Source organism: Zalophus californianus, chromosome 2 (genome assembly GCF_009762305.2).
Source record: "Zalophus californianus isolate mZalCal1 chromosome 2, mZalCal1.pri.v2, whole genome shotgun sequence".
Lineage (NCBI taxonomy): Eukaryota > Metazoa > Chordata > Mammalia > Carnivora > Otariidae > Zalophus > Zalophus californianus.
In genome coordinates, this window is record NC_045596.1 from 139,369,451 (window position 1) to 139,389,944 (window position 20,494).

The 20,494-nt window shown below is 40.9% G+C and overlaps 1 protein-coding gene across 1 annotated transcript in view; it reads right to left on the reverse strand.

The window, feature by feature from the left end:
- Nucleotides 1-204: 204 nt before the first annotated feature.
- TMEM192 (transmembrane protein 192) overlaps nucleotides 205-20,494 on the reverse strand; it is a 28,561-nt gene continuing 8,271 nt past the window's right edge. Inside the window, exons 3-6 of the mRNA XM_027599572.1 lie at nucleotides 13,208-13,472; nucleotides 9,177-9,311; nucleotides 2,116-2,218; nucleotides 205-1,800 (exon numbers count right to left, since the gene is read on the reverse strand). Coding sequence (XP_027455373.1) covers nucleotides 1,662-1,800; nucleotides 2,116-2,218; nucleotides 9,177-9,311; nucleotides 13,208-13,472 — 642 coding nt within the window. The 3' untranslated portion in view covers nucleotides 205-1,661. The remainder of the gene's footprint in view (nucleotides 1,801-2,115; nucleotides 2,219-9,176; nucleotides 9,312-13,207; nucleotides 13,473-20,494) is intronic.

Here is a 20,494-nt window from a genome sequence, read left to right on the forward strand (position 1 = left end):
CCATGTACAAGGGCCAGTTTCAGATTATACCCAGGAAGCTCCTGAGGAGGCTGCAGACCAACAAAGGCAGTTTTATAGCTTCTTCCAGAACACAGAGACAGATTTCCAGAGAAGGCAATGGCTTTGAGATAGACTTATTAAAAAGAAAGAAAAAAAGAAAAAAAAGAAGGGAGAGAAGATAAGTCAGGAAACTTGGATACGATCTGAATTTTTAAAAATATAATTTTGGCTTTAGTTTGTGAATGTTGTCATTCTGAGGCCTCAAGGAGATTGCCTACAGGTGACACACCAACACTTTTACCTTGGTAGAAAACTTTTAGAATGTCCCATCAAATGACTAGATCTAAAGGAAACTGGTGTTTGCCCTCCTAAGTACCTAGATGTGACCAAATCAATACATCCCCTGCCAAATAGTTCTGTAGAGCTTACGGGTTTTCAAATGAGGTCTTGATTATTCAGCTAATGACCAACACACATGATCACAAATGTCCCCTCCCATCCTATTAAGCTTTCTAAGGCAGTATATAAAGGTGCTAATGCAAATGGATAAATTAAAGGGGCAAACTAGGAAAACTGGGAAAATAATGCCCTTTACTCATAAAAATGCTTCATTTCGCCTGGAGAATTAGATATGATTAATATCTATACGCAAGTTAATATGACACCTTATTCTCATAATTTAAAAGTATACTCCAAGGGGGACCTGGCTGGCTCAGTTGGAAAAGCTTGTGACTCTTGATCTCTGGGTTCTGAGTTTGAGCCCCACATTGGGTGTAGAGATTACTTAAATAAATAAAACTTCAGAAAGTGTAATTCAAGGCTAAAAAGGGTTCTTTTTAGACCAACGTAAAGCCACAGAACATACCTTTCTTGATCTAATCAAGATATAGTCAATACTGAAACACATGGCAACTTTTTGAAGACTTTTGAAGACGGATTAAAATAAAGGGAAGTTTCTCCAAAGTATTTCAGCTGTTGCCAATGGAAAGTGCTGCTGATGTAACGAGCAACACTGGTCAGTCTGACACTGGTCCAAGTAATCTTGATTATCTTATTTCTGGAGAATGGAAAACTGTAGGAGTTTGCATAGTAAATCACCTAGTGAGACTGGTCTTACAAAGAGGAAATTCTCCATAAGAGCTACATGGGCCAAGCTGTAATCTCACACCACACAAGCCATGTCCAGTACCTGAGGAGGCTCTGCAGGGGAAAACAACATTAACCATAAAAAAACACTGACTTCTCTCATCACTTTAAGAGTGGAAAGAACTTATTTGATCAAACCCTTGTTTCAACCAGATCATCATGTCAGATTTCCTCCCTATAAACCGTCAAATTATTACCGGGTTCTAATGTTGCGTGAGAAGATATTTAAACTATACCTTTGATCTTAGGATAAACCAGACAGTTAAACAACTTCAAAATATGCGAACACGTGTTTTCCTCGAGTTATCCCGGCTCTATGAAGTACCTTTCAAGTGACCCACAAGTCCCACCTACTAAACAGCCACACAGGTGAGAGCGAAATTCAGGCTTCCAACAAAAACTGTCAAACGTTATCTGGCCAAAACTGCCATTCCCGAGGACAGCTTGTCAGGTCGTCAGTCAGTCTTAGATTCCTCGGCATTCCTTTGCAAACTGCTGTCCTGACCTTGAGCCTCTCACGTGCGACTAGGCGGAGAGTCGAGGTCAGAGGAAGTGAAAGTCAACAAGCGCTTACTCAGCAGGGCATTGTGTCGCTTCAAGTAGGCGATTATGTCTCCTTGCTTTTCAACGATGTCTTCTAGGCTTGAAACAGTCCTGCAAAGAATCAACATATTCACCAATACTCATTAGTCTCTTTGCAAATGGGTCCCCTCCCAGTTTTCAGTACAACATACGGTAGTTGTGACTTTTTCTTAAGATACTGTAAGCCAAGGTAATATTCTAAAATGAGATTCTTTCATTAGACTTGGTTTTACCCAGCTGAATGGGAGTAAGCAAATCAAACTTAATTCTAAAGGCACATACGCATAATCATAAACTCCAAGCGTAAGAATGTTTTCTAGATTTCTGGCGGGGTGGGAACCTTATAATTCTCTTTCTCTAGTCTTTCTTTTCCCACCCAAAGCTTACCTGAATCCAGTCTCCGAGGTAATATTGCTGGGGTAAGCATAGATTTTTTCTTCTTCAAGTACATCAGGCTGTGGTTTGGCTTTATTAAATTTTCGAATTTTCACTAAAATAATAAAGTCATTATTGTCAGGTTACCTAATTATGAAAAGAACTTTTACTTCCATTTTTTCAAATTATATTAATTGGCTATGCTTTTCAAGTAATACAGATACAAATGCTTCATAAAGTGAATAAACAGGTTTGAATACTGATGCGCCCAAGCCTTTGAAAGTCTATGTGCCAGGCCTGAACTAAACACTGGGAACACAGAGAGTATCATTATTGTTAATAATAACAGCTATGATTTTTTTGTGAATTTAAAACACAGAAGAAGGTACAGGTGAATTCTTGGGCATGGACGGCCTCATCCAGTTCTCAGAATTGCCCCCCCCCCCCCCCGAAGTAGATGCCCTTGTTACGCATACTTTCTACAATGAAGTGAAGCCCAGGGGAGTTAAATACATAACCAGGTTTCCAATCCAGGAATCATGACTTTGAAGCCTCCATTGTTGATACTGCCCTATAAAAAGAGCTACTGGTCCAGGGAAAAATATAGATGATAAGCCTACATTCCAAGACAGTATGAAAAGAACCAAAATCAAAGCTTGCACAAGGAGCTGTGACAGCCCTGAAAAGCAGCCCCTTAACTCAGCAGGAGTGGGATGGGAGGGAAGATCATGGAGAAGGAGGATGGGAGGGCTTGAGTCCAGCCTCGAGGGAAACACGAGAACTAACCGCACAAACCATGGGAAGAGAGAAGAACGGTGTTTTAGGTGCAGGAAGAGCCTGAACAAATACTTAAGGCCTTGAGAAGTGGCGTGCGTGCGTGCGTGGTGCGCGTGTGCGTGCGTGCGTGGTGCGCGTGTGCGTGCGTGCGTGGTGCGCGTGTGCGTGCGTGCGTATGAGGGGGTGGAAAGGTAGGCAGGGAAGACGTGACTGGTGTTGCCATGTCAAGGCGTTTAGATTTTGTCCTGAGGGTAAATGGGAGTCACTGAAAGGAGCTCACCATCATCCCTGAAGGGCAGGGCTGAGTAGGGCCAGCTCATGGAGAGCCTTTTATGCCACACCAAGATTTCAGATTTTCTTCCCTAGGCCTTTAAGAAAACTCTGGGAACAGGGAAGTTGTTAATGATCAGAGTTGTCTCTGAATACAATTACACTGGCAGGAGGAAGGAATACAATTAAGAGGACGGAGGAAGGGAGACCAGTAGCGTGCCTGCTGGAATCATCCACACAGGATGTGAGGAGCGTCTGACCGAGGCAGTGGAATGACAGAGGAGAGGAGACAGATGTGGGAGGCAGGCGGACTGAACAGGGCTGATGACTGAGGGAGGGAGAGTAAGGTGGAAGGAAGAATCCAGGACGACGAAAAGGTCAGATGGAGCAAGAGCTGCGGGCTGGCACTGTTAGCTGAGCTAGGGGAGGAGGGACAGGATGGGGGAAGGTTTGGAAGAAGAGAAGGAAGTCCAGGTCCCTTCTGTCTTGCTACACTGGAACGCCTGGATGGAAGTGATCACCAAGCAGGCGACTATAAAGGTTTGGGTGGCTCTGTTCATCTGAGGGCTGCCCCCTAGTGTGTAGATGGGTAACTTTTAGTACGTAGAGAAAAAGGACGTGGGAACGCTGAAACCCGCCAGTATTAAAGAGGTGGGGAAAAATCTGTTAAAAGGGAATGGAAATGAGTCTCCAGAGAGGAAGGAGGAGAACCGGGAAAGAGCAGTCGGTGTTCACTGCCAGAAAGGTGATGACACGGAGAGGACCCAGGGGATGTGGCAGTTTGAAGGCCACCGATGAACTTGGCCGTTTGTGGGGATAAGTGATGTTATGGACTGAACTCTGTTCCCCGAAAACTGACGTGTTGAAGCCTCACCCCCGATGTGACTGTCTTTGGGGATAGGGCCTTCCGTGAGGTAATTAGCATTAAATTAAGTACTAAGGGTGGGGCCCTGATCTGACAGAAGAGATACCAGGATATGCTTGCACAGAGCACAAGGCCATGTGAAGAGAGTCAGAAGGCAGCTCGAGAAGAGAGGCCTCCGGAGAAACCAAGCCTGACCACACCTTGACCTTGGACTGGCAGCCTCCAGAACTGTGAGAAAATGAATCTGTGTGGTTTTAGTCACCCAGTCTGTGTACTGCGCTGCGGCGGCCGCAGCAGACAACTGCAACTGGGGGGTGGGGGGCGAGTCCGTGGCAAAGAGGCAGAGAGCAGACACAGTGAAGGCCGCTGTTCCCCCACCTCTCAGGGGTGACAACAGGCCAGGACAAGTCGTACCTCTGGATAATCGTTAACTGGGCTGGGGCTCTGCCCTGCCTGAATAACAACTCTGGGACCCGGCTGGAATGAGTAGTCAGCCTCCACCAGAGATGGCTACAAGGGGGGAGAAAGCCAGGGTTGGAGGGGGACTGTCAACCGGGACTGACCATGAGAGCTGTATGCGCCACGCCTCATGAATGAGGGGGAGGGGAAACGGGTTAGACTCCGGCATCACGTTTTTTATAAAAGCTCCACATGCCATTCTTTCCTTTTTTGTAACAACTTTTCAGATATAATTCACGTATCACGCATTCACCCATTTGAAGTATACAATTCAATGGTTCAGTATTTCAAGTTGTGCAACCACCTCCATAGTCGATTTTAGAACATGTTCATCACCCCAGAAAGGAACCCAGTATCCATTAGCAGTCATTCTTCATTTGCCTCCTGCCCCCAACCCCAGCTCTAGGCAACCGCTAATCTATTTCCTCTCTCTATACATGTGCCTGTTCTGGGCATTTCATATCCACGGACTCATAAAATAGACCTTCTCTAAGGGGGGCTTCCACTTAGCATGTTTTCAAGGCTCATCCACGTTGTAGCACATATCAGTACATCAGTCCATGTATTCATTCCTTTTTAGGACGGAAAAATATTCTATTGTATGGATCAAACACATTTTGTTTATCTCTTCATCAGTTTATCCTGACATCAGTTAGATGGTTTCCCTCTGGGCTATTATAAACAGCACTTCCTTGAACAATCGTGTACGTGTTTTTGTGGCAATGTCTTGGATATATACGCAGAGTCACGTGACACTCTCTGTTTCACCTTTTGTGGAACTGCCAGGCTCCATATATGATTCTAATGTGCGCTCTCAGCTGAGAACTGGGCCCAAGAAGCTGAAGTGAAAAAGGTGGGAGATGTGCAGAGGGTCCAGCAGGAAGGAACAGGAGGAAGCAGACAGCCTGATGCCAAAAGAATCAAGCGTGCCCTGCACCTAGATGGCCTTGACTTTCAGGTATGGCAAGAAAGTGGGAAATGAGAAGCACCTTATGGCTTTGAATGGCACAGGCACAAAACCTGAGGTGCTACAGCTCACAGGTTAGAGGTCACAGACTGAGCCCCGGGGCTCCCTCCAACAGGTCAGGGAGAGCGCTCAACAAAGGAGACTATGGGGCCCCGCTGAGGCAGGCAGGAAACCAGGAAAGCCAGAGGCCCGGAGCAAGGGAGGCGTACACTTCCAGGAGGTAAAGATCATCCAGTAAAGATGAAGGCCGAGAATCGAGACTTAAGCGACAGCTGCCAGTGAATCCGAGTTGTTTGATGTTCACATCATAGTTCTCAGAAATGTGATCTTCCCTATAATAACTCCTGAACAAAGGAAGAAGCTTGGAACAAGTGTAAGTTTCTTGAACCGGGGGACAGGAAATAAGGGCCATACAGTATTAAAGTAAAAGTCAGGGGACAGAAATAAAAGACACCACAGTCTGACAAAATAGAAAGGTCTCTGTGGTCTTTAAAATAGAGCAGCATTTTATAGATCACATGTCAGGCAGTAACACCAATTGCAACCACTCTTTCCATCATAAGCCAAGGAAAGCAGGCGGCATACTAAAACATCAAAATACTAAAAAAGAAAGGTGCACTTGTTCACCACTTACATTTTCTTTCTGTCTATACTGAACCTCTTACAGCTTCAGAGCCGTGATACCGGCTGATGCAAGGCTGGTAGCTGAGTGGCATTACTTGACTCTTTTGCTTTTTTTTTTTTAAATAAAAAATAAAAAATAAAAAAAAGATACTAATCAAATTTAGTATCTCAAAACTGTTTCAGGTTTTATTTTCCTAGTAAAGCAAATTAGTGTTCAGAGAGAAGGGTCCATCTTGGTTTCTAGAGATTAACTACTTAAAATGTAAATAAACTAGTCAAGGGGCGCCTGGGTGGCTCAGTCGTTAAGCGTCTGCCTTCGGCTCAGGTCATGATCCCAAGGTCCTGGGATTGAGCCCCACATCGGGCTCCCTGCTGCGCAGGAAGCCTGCTTCTCCCTCTCTCACTCCCCCTGCTTGTGGCGTTCCCTCTCTCGCTGTGTCTCTTTCTGTCAAATAAATAAATAATATAAAATCTTTAAAAAATAAATAAATAAAATAAAATGCAAATAAACCAGTCGAGGTTAGGTTAGGATTAGTATATCAAAGAATCATGTCCTCAAGAGTCCCTATCAATGTTATCAAACCCACTATCTTTTAAAGTCATTCATTATAGAGAAACAAGAAACATCCATACATCAGGACACCAACCTTAAATTCTCTATCACACCGAACAAAAGCAACATTTGTCTCTAGATGCTACTCCCTAAATCTCTCCTGTCAGAACCTACAGTACATTTAAGGGAACATTATAATTTACTGAGTTAAGTTTACTCTTGAGGATGTGGAGATTAGACAGTCATACTTGAATCTTCTGAAGAAATTCAGTATTTGCAGAAACCCTAAGTTTATAATTATAATTATTATAAACCTGTCCTATGTAAACCATCTATTTACTTTGTGAGTCTGAATGACCACTTATCAGGTTTTCTTACAGTAGGAAGCATATTCATTTGGGATTTAACAAGACAGTTTTTAATGGTGTTTTTATTCAGATAAAAATTTAAAAATTAATGTAAATAAAGATGAAATATGCTAAGTCTTGGAGTACAGAATGAAGCAATTCTTTTTAATTAGGAAGACAATATATTACAATAAATGGAAAAGAATAAAATGAAAGAAAACCCTTTTTATTTAAGTTTACGTGTCATGTAACTATTTGTGTCCAACTGTAAAAACGAGTTCCTATCAGGATTCTTGGAATATCTGTTTCCTTTGCCTCTTAAACACTCTCAGGTTTTTGTCTTTTTGTTTCTAACATTAGCTGTCTTATTTATAATTCATTATAAATGCTACAGCAAATCCTTTAAAAAGTACAGTAAGTCCTAGGGAAATAAATCTTGGACTACATTTTAACAGTATTTACATTTCTCCTTATTTACATGATGACATTCACATGATCTTTGGAATGTTGTATCTCCTTCTATGTCACAGAGCATTTTTTTTTTTTTAAGATTTTATTTATTTAATTGACAGAGAGAGAGAGACAGCAAGAGAGGGAACACAAGCAGGGGGAGGGTCAGAGGGAGAAGCAGGCTTCCCGCCGAGCAGGGAGCCCGATGAGGGGCTCGATCTCAGGACCCTGAGATCATGACCCAAGCCGAAGGCAGACGCTCCACCGACTGAGCCACCCAGGCGCCCCTCACAGAGCATTCTATAGGTATTAAGAAAATACTACAAGAACGCTTGCACCCCTTGCAGTAAATGAAAGTTGTAGAGTACTAAAATAACAGGCTAAGTGAATTCTACATTCAGATCTAAACTATGACCTCACTGACAGCATCTGACAGACATGCCATAGGTTGGAATTGATCTCAGTCAACAGGGTAATTCAATATCCACCTGTCGTATGGATCCCTTTACAGAAATAGCAAAGCTGTTTCTTATATACAGAAAAATTAACCTTACTTTAAAACTAGTCTCATTCTTTTCTAGGAAGTTAAGTGGGTGATATACGTTTATTTTTTTAAAGTGAGGTACAAAATGTAATCCTCCCCATAATTTGGCTCATTGTTAGCTGATAACTATAGAGAAATTTATAAAGATCAATCAGTAATGTGACATTCACATTTACAAACTAGTCACCCCATTCATATTCTGAATAGGCCTAAGGAGGCCTAAGGAGATGCACAGAAAAAAAAAAATCAGTAAAATGAAACATAAGCTGAGACCCATGTGACTTTGTCCTTTATAACAAAAATGACCTCTTTCAAAATGGGTACACAAGATATTTTATTGTCACAAAATAACTGTTATGCAGTGCCAGAAAATTAGCTACTATTTTGGACAGATTTTACTGCATGTTAATATTGCAGCAGGAATGAAATCTAGATTTTTCCAGGGCTTGAATTTTTTTTCTGTTAAAAGTATCCTTCCATCTATTTTTCCATGTTTACATATCTAAAGCTTACTTTATTTTTTGAAAAAATTGTTTATTTTAGAGGGAGAGAGAGATTCCTCAAGCAGACTCCCCACTGAGCACAGAGCCTGATGTGGGGCTCGATCCCAGGATCCTGAGATCATGACCTGACCCGAATTCAAAAATCAGTCACTTAACCAACTGAGCCACACAGGCGCCCCTCTAAAGTAAAGCTTACTTTAATTTTACCAATGAGAGTTCTGAGAGAGAGAGCAAGACAGAGAGACAGACAAACAGACCAACCCTCAGACAGCTCTAAATTTAGAAAATGAGTTCATAAATGGTTTATCCTAAGGCAAGTCTGGGATAAATGCAGTTTTGCACGCATTATTTATTTATTTACTTATTTTGTATTTCGTCATTTCAAATTTTAATGCCAGACTTACATCTCAGTTGCCTTTGAAGAAGCAAATGTTTGTGGGTCTTTTTAATTTTTTTGTTTTTTTTTAATGATAAGGTGTCACTTGACTTGACAAAAATTAGTTGATGACACAAACTTAGGAGCATCACTCACTGGTATCTTGCTGGTTTGAAATTGAGGATGTTTGGATGTGGTCAGTAATGGAAGGTACAGGTGCTAAAGAGGCTCTCAGCTGCTAGAAAAACCTTGCCCCGAAGATAATGGCCACGTTTCCCATTATCAGGGATGAAACAAGCAGTCAAAGGTCTTTAGCCCAACAGTCTCGTAATTCTCACCTGTGTAAATGAGCAGACACGTCAGGGAACAGACGAGTTCCAGGGCCAGGATGGCCAGGATGAAGTCAAGATACAACCTGCTGGGCTCTGGGAAGGAGTGCTGCACACACAGCACCAGGAGGAGAGCCGTGCTGCCTGAGGAGGAGAAAGAAGCGCGCGGTTAGCAGAGCCCCGTGGGGGCCCACACGGCAGGGGCGGGCGTGCACCCAGGCCCTTCTATACTGAGCACTGAAGGAAGCTAAGGTAAAAACCTGAACCCGCTGCTCTCTTGAGGGAAAAACCCCAACACGTCTAACAGTTAATGATGACTCCAAAATACAATTACATAAGAATCTGGATTTTCTTAAAAACAAAGAAATGATGTTTTGCTCTCTAAAATGACGAACAATGGCATTGTGTGGAGTCCCATGTGCATTTAAAAAGGGGTGCAGGGGCTCCTGGGCGGCTCAGTCGGTTAAGCATTCGACTCTTGATTTTGGCTCAGGTCATGATCTCAGGGTCATGGGATCGAGCCCCTTGTCGGGCTTCACGCTCAGCGTGGAGTCTGCTTGTCCCTCTCCCTCTGTTCCTCCCCTGCTCTCTCTCTCTCTCTCTCAAATAAATAAATAGGGATGCAGTTTTTAGAAATTTGCATTATCCCAGTTCTTCAGAATCCAGAGGCACTTGAGGACACTCATGGCCCATTCTGGTCACATAACGTAACAACAGAGAACTGCACGGAGGTTAAGAATGTTGCAGTTATGTGGACTGCCTGGGTGGGCATCTGGGACACACTGCTGACCGTGGACAAACGACCTGACACCTCTGCTCCTCAACTTGTCTGAAAAATGGGAATGACAGTACCTTCCTCACAGTGCTCTTGTGAGGAATAAATGAGTTAATATGTGAAAAATACTTAGAATGGTGCTTGACAATTATTTGATAAATATGAACTGTCCCCCCCCCCCCCACACACACACTTAGCTATCTATTATTTGGTTTTGAAGACCATTAGCCTTGTTCTGTACTTTTATTTTGAAAAATACAGCATAGAAGAAAAATAAAATTCTGGAGCAAAGAGGCTGGGTCTTGCCATCATGTAGGGTATGACTGTCTGCCACAGAGACCTGCTTGGAGGAAGGGTTGTATGGTGGTGTGCCTGGGATTGTGAAAGATTACACGAAGCAAAAATTATTATTATTATTATTATGTAAAGATTTTACTTATTTATTTGTCAGAGAGAGAGAGAGAGAAAGAGCACAAGCAGGGGGAGCAGCAGAGGGAGAAGCAGGCTCCCTGCTAAGCAAGGAGCCCGATGTGGGGCTCAATCCCAGGACCCCGGGATCATGACCTGAGCTGAAGGCAGACGCTTAACTGACTGAGCCACCCAGGAGCCCCGAAACCAAAATTATTATAATGATGCTGATGGGGCGCCTGGGTGGCTCAGTCGTTAAGCATCTGCCTTCGGCTCAGGTCATGGTCCCAGGGTCCTGGGATCGAGCCCTGCATCGGGCTCCTTGCTCGGCGGGAAGCCTGCTTCTCCTTCTCCCACTCCCCCTGCTTGTGTTCCCTCTCTCGCTTTGTCTCTCTCTGTCAAATAAATAAAATCTTAAAAAAAAAAATTTAAAAAAAAATAATGCTGATGATACCTACCATTCATTTATTGAATACCTACTAGGCACTGTTAGTTCACTTCCTCCTGCAACAGAGTTTGTGTGAGAAATACTATTTCCCCAATTTTATAGAGAAAAGATATCAGGCTAAAGCTAATCACTATCCGACAATACTATCACCTGCCACTGAAACAATGGTTACACTCATCTGATTAGCTGGACGTTCAATATCTTCATGGATTTACCTCTTTATTCTTCATATGAGAAAAAAATACTTAAAGAAAGTAGAAACAAGTAATATCTGCCCCAATCTCTTTGGTTTTTCTGGTTCCTTATATGAGCAACATAAAAGTGATGCCATCTGTGATTAAAGTAAGGGTCCAATTGCTTAGAAACATTAAGTGTCATATGTTAGCAAGAATTTCAAAGTGAGGGTGCCGGGGTGGCTCAGTCATAAAGTGTCTGCCTTCGACTCAGGTCATGATCCCAGGGTCCTGGGATCAAGTCCCGCATCAAGCCCCCTGCTCGGCCAGAAGCCTGCCTCTCCCTCTCCCATTCCCCCTGCTTGTGTTCCTGCTCGCTATCAAATAAATAAATAAAATATTAAAAAAAAAAAAAGAATTTCAAAGTGAGCGGAAAGGTAAAGATCAGACAATCCCTTGGTGGGCCTCAAAAATACTATTTCCAGACCGCTCTCTTGAGAGACTGAACATTATTTTGGTCATAATGCTTATGAGGTCTGTAAGTTAAAAATGGGTTTTGGCTTTTAGCTTTGTGGGTGGGAGGAAAGGTTATAGTAACATCTCCTGGCCAAAAACAAGTACTACACAACAGCCGCTGAACATACAAGCCAAGGTCTTCCTCAGGGAGCAGTAAAAATGTCCCCCCTTTCTCCATGAGTCAAAATCAGCCATCTCTATAAAATGCTTCTCTGTTATCGGGGGGGGTCCTGCAGCTTCCAGTTAGAACATCACTGAGCAGATGAACTCGCAGCTTGCCCTTGAAATTCTGTAGAGCTGTTTTTCTGGGAAAAAAATTAATTTCAAATTTGGTTTCAAAATGTCTAAAAGTACTTATTCCGGACTCAAACTGAAAAAGAGGGTCTTTTAAAAAGGTAGGAACTTTGAACACCAAGGCAAAAATACCTAAAGAAGTTCAATTTAATTCCGTCAGCCTTTAAAATGTTTGCAACAATAAAGAGAGTGGGTACTAATGCAGCTAAGTCCTCTGCGGACTTCCTGACATTGCCTTCATGAAGTGTTTTTCAAGTTTTCCATTTTGGATAATACATTTTATTATATCACAGTCTCTCACTGAAAGAAAAACACTGAACTTCATTTAAAGTAAAGCAATTCCTTCCTCTTATCCTCCAAGTATCAAATAGCAACAGTATTTGTATGGTCTTGAGAGGATTAAGACGGCTCATACCAAAGCGGGGGGTCTACATTACATACAGGCAGATACGTGGACAACGTGTTCACAATGATGGGGGGACAGAAAATGCCACCCCAAAATAAGTGTTCTTGGCATAAGGATTATTTTAAGCTGATTATTTTTAAGAAACAGCAGACACAGGTGAGGCTCTGAAAGCTGAATAGAATTTACCCTTTTGTAAGAGACAGTTACAAGGGAAAACTACAGTTTGTACGCGTATCCTCCTCTCTGTACCAGGAAGAGAAGGAAGATTGTAAATTTCTAGAAACAATTATCCACAGAGAAGGCACAGACTTAAATCTGAGTAACAATCTCACTGTTGTTTACAGAGCTTTCCTGGTAACCTCCCATAACTCCTCCAACCGCCTCACCACATCTCTGGTCTCTTGGACCAGTGATGGTATTTAATGTGGTGGCATGGCCCATTTTGGAGAGTTACTCAGTTTTCTTGGGTCTCTCCCATGTATACAGGAGGTACGCATATTATTAAACTTCTGTTTATTTTTCTCTTGTTAAGCTTTTATTACAGTGCGGTCTCAGCCAAAAATCTACCTAGAAGGGTAGAGGGACATTTTTTCCCCCTCCCCTATATAACAAACACAGATGTCAAAGGAATATTAAGACTATATTGGGATGCCTGGGTGGCTCAGTCATTAAGTGTCTGCCTTCGGCTCAGGTCATGATCCCAGGGTCCTGGGATAGAGCCCTGCGTAGGGCTCCCTGCTCAGCAGGGAGACCGCTTCTCTCTCTCCATCTTCCCATGCCCTGCTGTGTTCTCTCTCTCTCTCTCGCAAGTAAATAAAATCTTTAAAAAAAAGAAAATTAAGACTATATTATTAAAAAATCTTCAAGACATTAAGGTGATCCAAATTTTAGTGGCCATAATACACATCACTCTGACAAACATGAGAGAATGTATTTGATTATAAAGTCAAACCTAATATTTTCTTTCTGCTGGCATTTCTGCCACGCAAGCAAGCCACAGACAAGCTGAGCCAGACTCACCGGTTGAGTGTATCATCAGTGCAAGTCCTTTAAGATGCCTTGTGGACAGGTAGATCATGTTATAGCCTCGGTTTCGGACTTTGTTGTGGTGGTACTGGATGTAGCGTTCAAGAAGAAAATGCAGAATCCACAAAATAACTTTTCCAAGGATTATGACTGTCTGAACTTTCAATGGGTTGGTATAGTTTCCGGGGCACTTGTCCTCAATTGGATTAGGGTAAGAGCAAAGCACACCTGTTAAAAATGCTAAAATGACAAATACAACCTGGCGGAAAGGAAAGCAGTAGGATTAATATTCAATATTTGGAATTAAAAAATGATCACCATCTCAGCACATACTCATACCTATGACTTTTGCTATCCTATTTGTATAAATGAATTTAAAAACAACTTTTTTTTTGCCATTTTATAAACGTTTGAAACAGAAAATTTGGAGAAAAATTTGCAGAAAATTTGGAAGCAAATCAGAAGAAAAGTCACCCTAAATCCCATCTAACAGAGATGAGTACTTAACGTTAAACAATTTCTTGCCCACTTCTTTTATTGAAGAGTAAAAACAGTTAATTTAGTCCTTCAGAGGTAACTAGTAAAAATCGCGGTTTTAAAAAACTTTAGTTTCAGTTTTAAGAGAACAAAAATATACAGTTAGATTGACAAAAAATTAAAAGACTGGTGCCATAATACAGGCAAACAGACATTCTCATATATTGCTACTGGTCTGGGAATAGATGTGGAAAAAGAATTTGGAAGCATCTTGACTCAGTAATCCTGTGTTAAGGACTCTACCCATCAGAAGGAAAAGCACCAGTCCAGAGGGTTCTATGGATACGAATATTTACTGCAGTATTCTCTATATTTGCAAAAAACTGAAAATTGCCCCAAGGATATGTGTTCATCCATAGCAGAATGCCTGAATAAATTAAGATACATCTACTTGTGGGGCGCCTGGGTAGCTCAGTCATTAAGCGTCTGCCTTCGGCTCAGGCCATGATCCTAGGGTCCTGGGACCGAGCCCCGCATCTGGCTCCCTGCTCTGTGGGAAGCCTGCTTCTCCCTCTCCCACTCCCCCTGCTTGTGTTCCCTCTCTTGCTGTGTCAAATAAATAAATAAAATCTTAAAAAAAATTTAAAAAAAGATACATCTACTTGTATAACAGAATATTATTTGGCTATAAAAGAATTAACTAAATCTCCCTGTAATTTGGCTGGATGTCTGTATGTTAAGATTAAAAGAAGTTGTAGAGTAGTAGTTCAAAGTGTGGTTTACAGACCAGCACAATCAGCATCACAAGGGAACTAGTTAGAAAGGCAAATTCTCAGATCCCACCCCAAACCAGCAGAATCAAAAATCTCTGGGGGTGTCACCGAGCTATCTAGTTTAATAAGCCTGCCAGGGAGTCTGTTGCATGCTGAAGTATGAGAAACACCTCTGCAGAATAATAAATACAGATTATCCCATTGGGGGATGGGGAGAAGAAATGGGGGAAATCCTTTTATATATGTACTAATCTTTTTGTGTATATATACATATGTATGTACACAAAATATACGTATAATATATGCCCAGCACAGAGCCCAACATGGGGCTGAACTCAGGACCCTGAGATCAAGATCTGAGCTGAGATCAACAGTTGGTCACTTAACTGACTCACCCAGGTGCCCCTCTTTTTGTATATATTTGTATGAATTGAATGAAAGGCACTGAGATACACCCATTTATTAACTTGGGGAGAAGGGCTGAAGCAGAGAAAACGGAAGATACAATTTTATTTTTGTACACTTTGGTAATGTTTTATTTGTAACAATAAGGAAGTTATTTTGTAATTTAAAAAATCAAATAAAGAAAAATATATCATTAGTATTCATCACAAAACATTCAACAGCAGGCAATCCAAGCATATAATAAATCTATTTAAAATATATGTGATTTGTCTAATTGATTTGCCAAGAGCAGTCATATTTGCTATGGCAACTCAAGATGCTTATTAGCATAAAGGAAAAATTTGAAAGGTCAACAAATTCCTTATACTGGAAAACACTGTACATTGAACCAAACTGATCCACTTTATATAAAGTAGCATACAGATATTTTTCTTGTTTTTTTAAGTTTTTACTTAAATTTCAGTTAACATATAAGGTAATATTAGTTTCAGGTGTACAATATAATAACTCAACAATTCCATACACCACCCGGTACTCATCACAAGTGCACTCCTTAATCCCTCTCACCTAGTTCACACATTCCGCCCCCCCTCCCCCCCCCGCCAGGAACCATCAGTTTGTTCTCTATAATTGAGTCTCTTTCTTGGTTTGTCTCTCTTTTTTCCCTTTGCTCATTTGTTTTCTTGCTTAAATTCCACATGCATGAAATCACATTGGCATTTGTCTTTCTCTATTTTGCTTAGCATAATACTCTCTAGCTCCGTCCATGTAGTTGCAAATGACAAGATTTCATTCTTTTTTATGGCTGGGTCATAGTGCCAGCCATAAAATATTCTTTTTTATCCATTTAACAACTGAGGGACACTTGGGCTGTTTTCATAATTTGGTTATTGTAAACAATGCTGCAATAAACATCAGGGTACATGTATCCCTTTGAATTAGTGTTTTTGTATTCTTTGGGTAAATACCCAGTAGTGCAATTGCTGGATCATAGGGTAGTTCTATTTTTAACTTTTTGAGGAACCTCCATACTGTTTTCCAGTGGCTACACCAGTTTGCATTCCTACCAACAGTGTAGATGGGTTCCTTTTTCTCCACATCCTCACCAACAGCTGTTGTTTCTTGTGTTGTTGATTTTAGCCATTCTGATAGGTGTGAGGTGATAGGTCACTGTAGTTCCAATTTGTATTTCCCTGATAAGTGATGTGAGGCATATTTTCATGTGTCTGTTGGTCATCTGGATGTTTTCTTTGAAGAAATGTCTGTTCATGTCTTACTGCCCATTTTTTTAATTGGATTTTTTTTGGATGTTGAGTTTTCTAAGTTCTTTATGTATTTTGGATACTAACCCTTTATCAGGTATGTCATTGGCAAATATCTTCTCCCATTCTGTAGGTTGCCTTTTAGTTTTGTTGTTTCTTTTGCTGTGCAGAAGTGTTTTATTTAGATGTAGTCTCAATAGTTTAACTTCTGTTTCTCTTGCCTCAGGAGACTTATCTAGAAAAAAGTTGCGATGGCTGATGGCAGAGAAATTACTACCTGTGCTCTCTTCAGAGTTTTATGGTTTCAGGTCTCCATTTAGGTCTTTCATCCATTTTGAGTTTATTTTTGTGTATGGTGAAAGAATGGCGCAGATTCATTCTTTTGTATGTTGCTGTCCAGTTTTCCTAACACCGTTTGTTGAAGAGACTGTCTTTTTCCCATTCAGTATTCTTTCCTGCTTTGTTGAAGATTAATTGACCATATAATTGCAGGTTCATTTCTGGGCTCTCTATTCTGTTCCACTGATCTATGTGTCTATTTTTGTGCCAGTACCATACTGTCTTGATGATGACAGCTTTGTAATCAAGCATGAAGTCTGGAATTGTGATGCCTCCTGCTTTGCTTTTCTTTTTCAAGATTGCTCTGTCTATTTGGAGTCTTCTGTGGTTCCATACAAATTTTAGGACTGTTTGTTCTAGCTGTGAAAAATGCTGTTGGTATTTTGATAGGGATTGCATTAAATGTGTAGTTTGCTTTGGGTAGTATAGACACTTTAACAGTATTTTTTCTTCCAATCCATGAGCATGGAATGTCTTTCCATTTCTTTAGGTCATCCTCCAATTTTTCATCAGTGTTTTATAGTTTTCAGAGTATAGGTCTTTCACCTCTTTGGTTAGGTTTAGTCCTAGGTATCTTATGGGTTTTGGTGCAATTGTAAATGGCACTGATTCCTTGATTTGCCTTTCTGCTGCTTCATAATTGGTGTATAGAAATGCAACAGATTTCTGCACATTGATTTTGTATCCTGACTTTACCGAATTTGTTTATTAGTGCTAGCATTTTTTGGTGGAGTTTTTCAGGTTTTCTACACAGAGTATCATGTCATGTGCAAATAGTGAAAGTTTTACTTCTTCCTTGCTGATTTGGATGCCTTTTCTTTCTTTTTGTTGTCTGATTGCTGAGGCTAGGACTTCCAGTACTATGTTGAATAAAAGTGGTGAGTGGACATCCTTATCTTGTTCTTGGCCGTAAAGAAAACCTCAGGTTTTTCCCATTTAGGATGATGTTAACTGTGGGTTTTTCATAGATGGCCTTTATTATGCTGAGGTATGTTTCTTCTAGGCCTATTTTGTTGAGGTTTTTTTTTTTTTATCACGAATCGATGTTGTACTCTGTCAAATGTTTCTTCTGATCTATTGAAATGACTATATGGTTCTTATTCTTTTTTAAAAAATTAATGTGATGTATCATGTTGATTGATTTATGAGTATTGAACCACCTTTGCAACCCAGGAATGAATCCCACTTGATCGTGGTAAAGGATTTTTTTTTTTTAAGATTTTATTTATTTATTTGACAGAGAGACACAGTGAGAGAGGGAACACAAGCAGGGGGGGCGGGAGAGGGAGAAGCAGGCTTCCCGCTGATCAGGGAGCCCGATGCGGGGTTCGATCCCAGGACCCCGAGATCATGACCTGAGCTGAAGGCGGACACTTAACGACTGAGCCACCCAGGCGCCCCAGTGAAGGATTTTTTAAATGTATTGTTGGATTTGGTTTGCTAGTATTTTGTTGAGGATTTTTGCATCTATGTTCATTAGAGATATTGGCCTATAGTTCTTTTTTGTGGTGTCTATCTGGTTTGGGTATCAGGGTAATACTGGTATTCTTCTTCTTCTTTTTTTTTTAAGAAATATATATACTTTTTATTTATTTATTTATCTTTAAAGATTTTATTTATTGACAGAGCACAAACAGAGGGAAAGGGAGAAGCAGGCTCCCCACTGAGCAGGGAACCTGATGTGGGACTCATCCCAGGACCCTGAGATCATGACCTGAGCCAAAGGCAACCTCAGCCGCTTAACCGACTGAGCCACCCAGGCGTCCCTTTTTCTTGTTTTTTAACACAAGATTTTCTTAGTCCTAAAATTAGGGCAATCGATCCCATAGTATTGTAGGCAGGCAATTTAATATAAAAAGGTTTTTCAAAGTCATATGTGTGTATGTTTGTGTGTATGGGGGGTATAAATAAATACAGAGTATATTACACAAATTAAAGATATGTTATAAAAAAAAAAAGTAAGAAGAAAAACAGGCCATAATCCAGGGACCAGGAGGCCACCTCTTCAGTTGATAATCGGGGGATCGGGAAGCCATGGAGGAACCATGCCACACTTAACTACATCTACACAAGGAAATAGGATGCACCTCTCTCCTCAGGATATTCAGTTCTGAATTCAAGTCTATACAGTGTGTGTTACTGGAGCAGCTGCTGAACGAGTCAATGAACCACATTTATTCTCCTCATGAACATGTGGGATTGCTAAGAATATGCGCTCTTGCTCTTGATATTTCACATTGTAGCAAAGAATAACTACATCCCCTAGTGCTTCAGATCTCAATAACCAAAATGGAGATGACTAACAGACTAGCTGCAGAGCCATCAATAAACCTACACCAAGACTATTCACACACAGAGGTTTTTTGTTTGTTTTTCCATTTAGGGGTTTCTTTCTGTATGTGATGTTGAATTTATTGACTTATTTATTTTTATTGATATAACTGACCTATAACATTGTGTAAGTTTAAGGAGTACAACTTGGCTTTTTGTGTTTTTTGTTGTTGTTGTTTTAACTTTTTATCTTATTTTAGTAATCTCTACACCCAATGTGGGACTCAAACCCACCACCCTGAGATCAAGAGTCACACCCTTCTCCAACTGAGCCAGCCAGGGGCCCCTACAACTTGTTGATTTGATACATTTATATATTGCAATATAATTACCTTCCCAGCATTAGCTAACACCTCTATCACTTCACATAATTACGGCTTCCTTTTTGTGGTGAGAACAATTAAGATATCTAATTTCTTGGCAACACTGAAGTTTATAATATATACAATATGGTTGACTGTAGTCACTATCATTTATCTCTAGGACTGATTTATCTACTAGTTGCAACACATGTGTTTTTAAAAATCCCCAGACATTTGGGGAGCCTGGGTGGCTCAGTTGGTTGGGCATCCGACTCTTGATTTCAGCTCAGGTCATGGTCTCAGGGTCATGGGATCAAGCCCCATGTCGGGCTACACACTGAGGATAGAGTCTGCTTAGGACTCTCTCTCTCTCCCTCTTCCACTGCCCCCCATCCCCACTCATGCTCTCTCTCAAAAAAAAAAAAAAAGTCCCCAGACATTTATAATTTTATCATAGTTTTAAAATATGGTGCAACAATATGTATTGTTCTGCTGCAACTTGATTTCTCTGCTTGATATTATTTCCTAAGTGTAGATAAATTGATAAATTTCTGTGTCAACAAAGATTTATCTACATCTTTTTGTTTTAGTAACTGAAAAAGTAACACATGCATATGTCAAAAAAAAAAAATCTCAAATAGTACAAAAGGCAAATACTAAAAATCTATCAGGTGTGCCTTCTACTGAGGTCCTCAGTCCTCCACCTCAGTGGGAACTAGTATTAAAAGGAACTTATGAATGCTTCTAGAAATTTTCTGTTTATACACAGGAATATACATGCACACCAGCCCTCTCAATTATCTTTTATTTTATTTTTTTAAATTTTATCTGTTTGAGAGAGAGAGCAAGCACAAGCAGGGGAGGGGGAGTTTATTGGCCTTAAAAACGGACTGAAAGGAGTCTTTCTAGTCAATAATATGGAGAAATCCACGGAGAAGGATAGAAAATTAAGAATTCTCTTTTTGGATATTTTAAGTGTGAGATGCCCTTTAGACATCTCAGACGCTTAACTAACTGAGCCACCCAGCCACCCTGAAATCATCTTTTAAAATGTGCAAATAGGAACATTCTGTGCAATCCTGAATGTAAACCTGTGTTTGTGAACACTCAACAATGTAAGTGTGAAGACTGGTCTAAACCAATAGATACACAGCCACCCTGTTTCATTTCCAACAGGTGCAGAGCATTCCTTCATATGGATGGGACATCAGTGTCCTCTGAATGGTGATTGTTGAAGTATCTTGATATTACAGACAACATTACTATTGTCAACAATATCCTTGGGGCGCCTGGGGGCTCAGTCAGTTAAGCGTCTACCTTCGGCTCAGGTCATGATCTCAGGGTCCTGGGATTGAGCCCCACATTGGGCTCCCTGCTCAGCGGGAAGCCGGC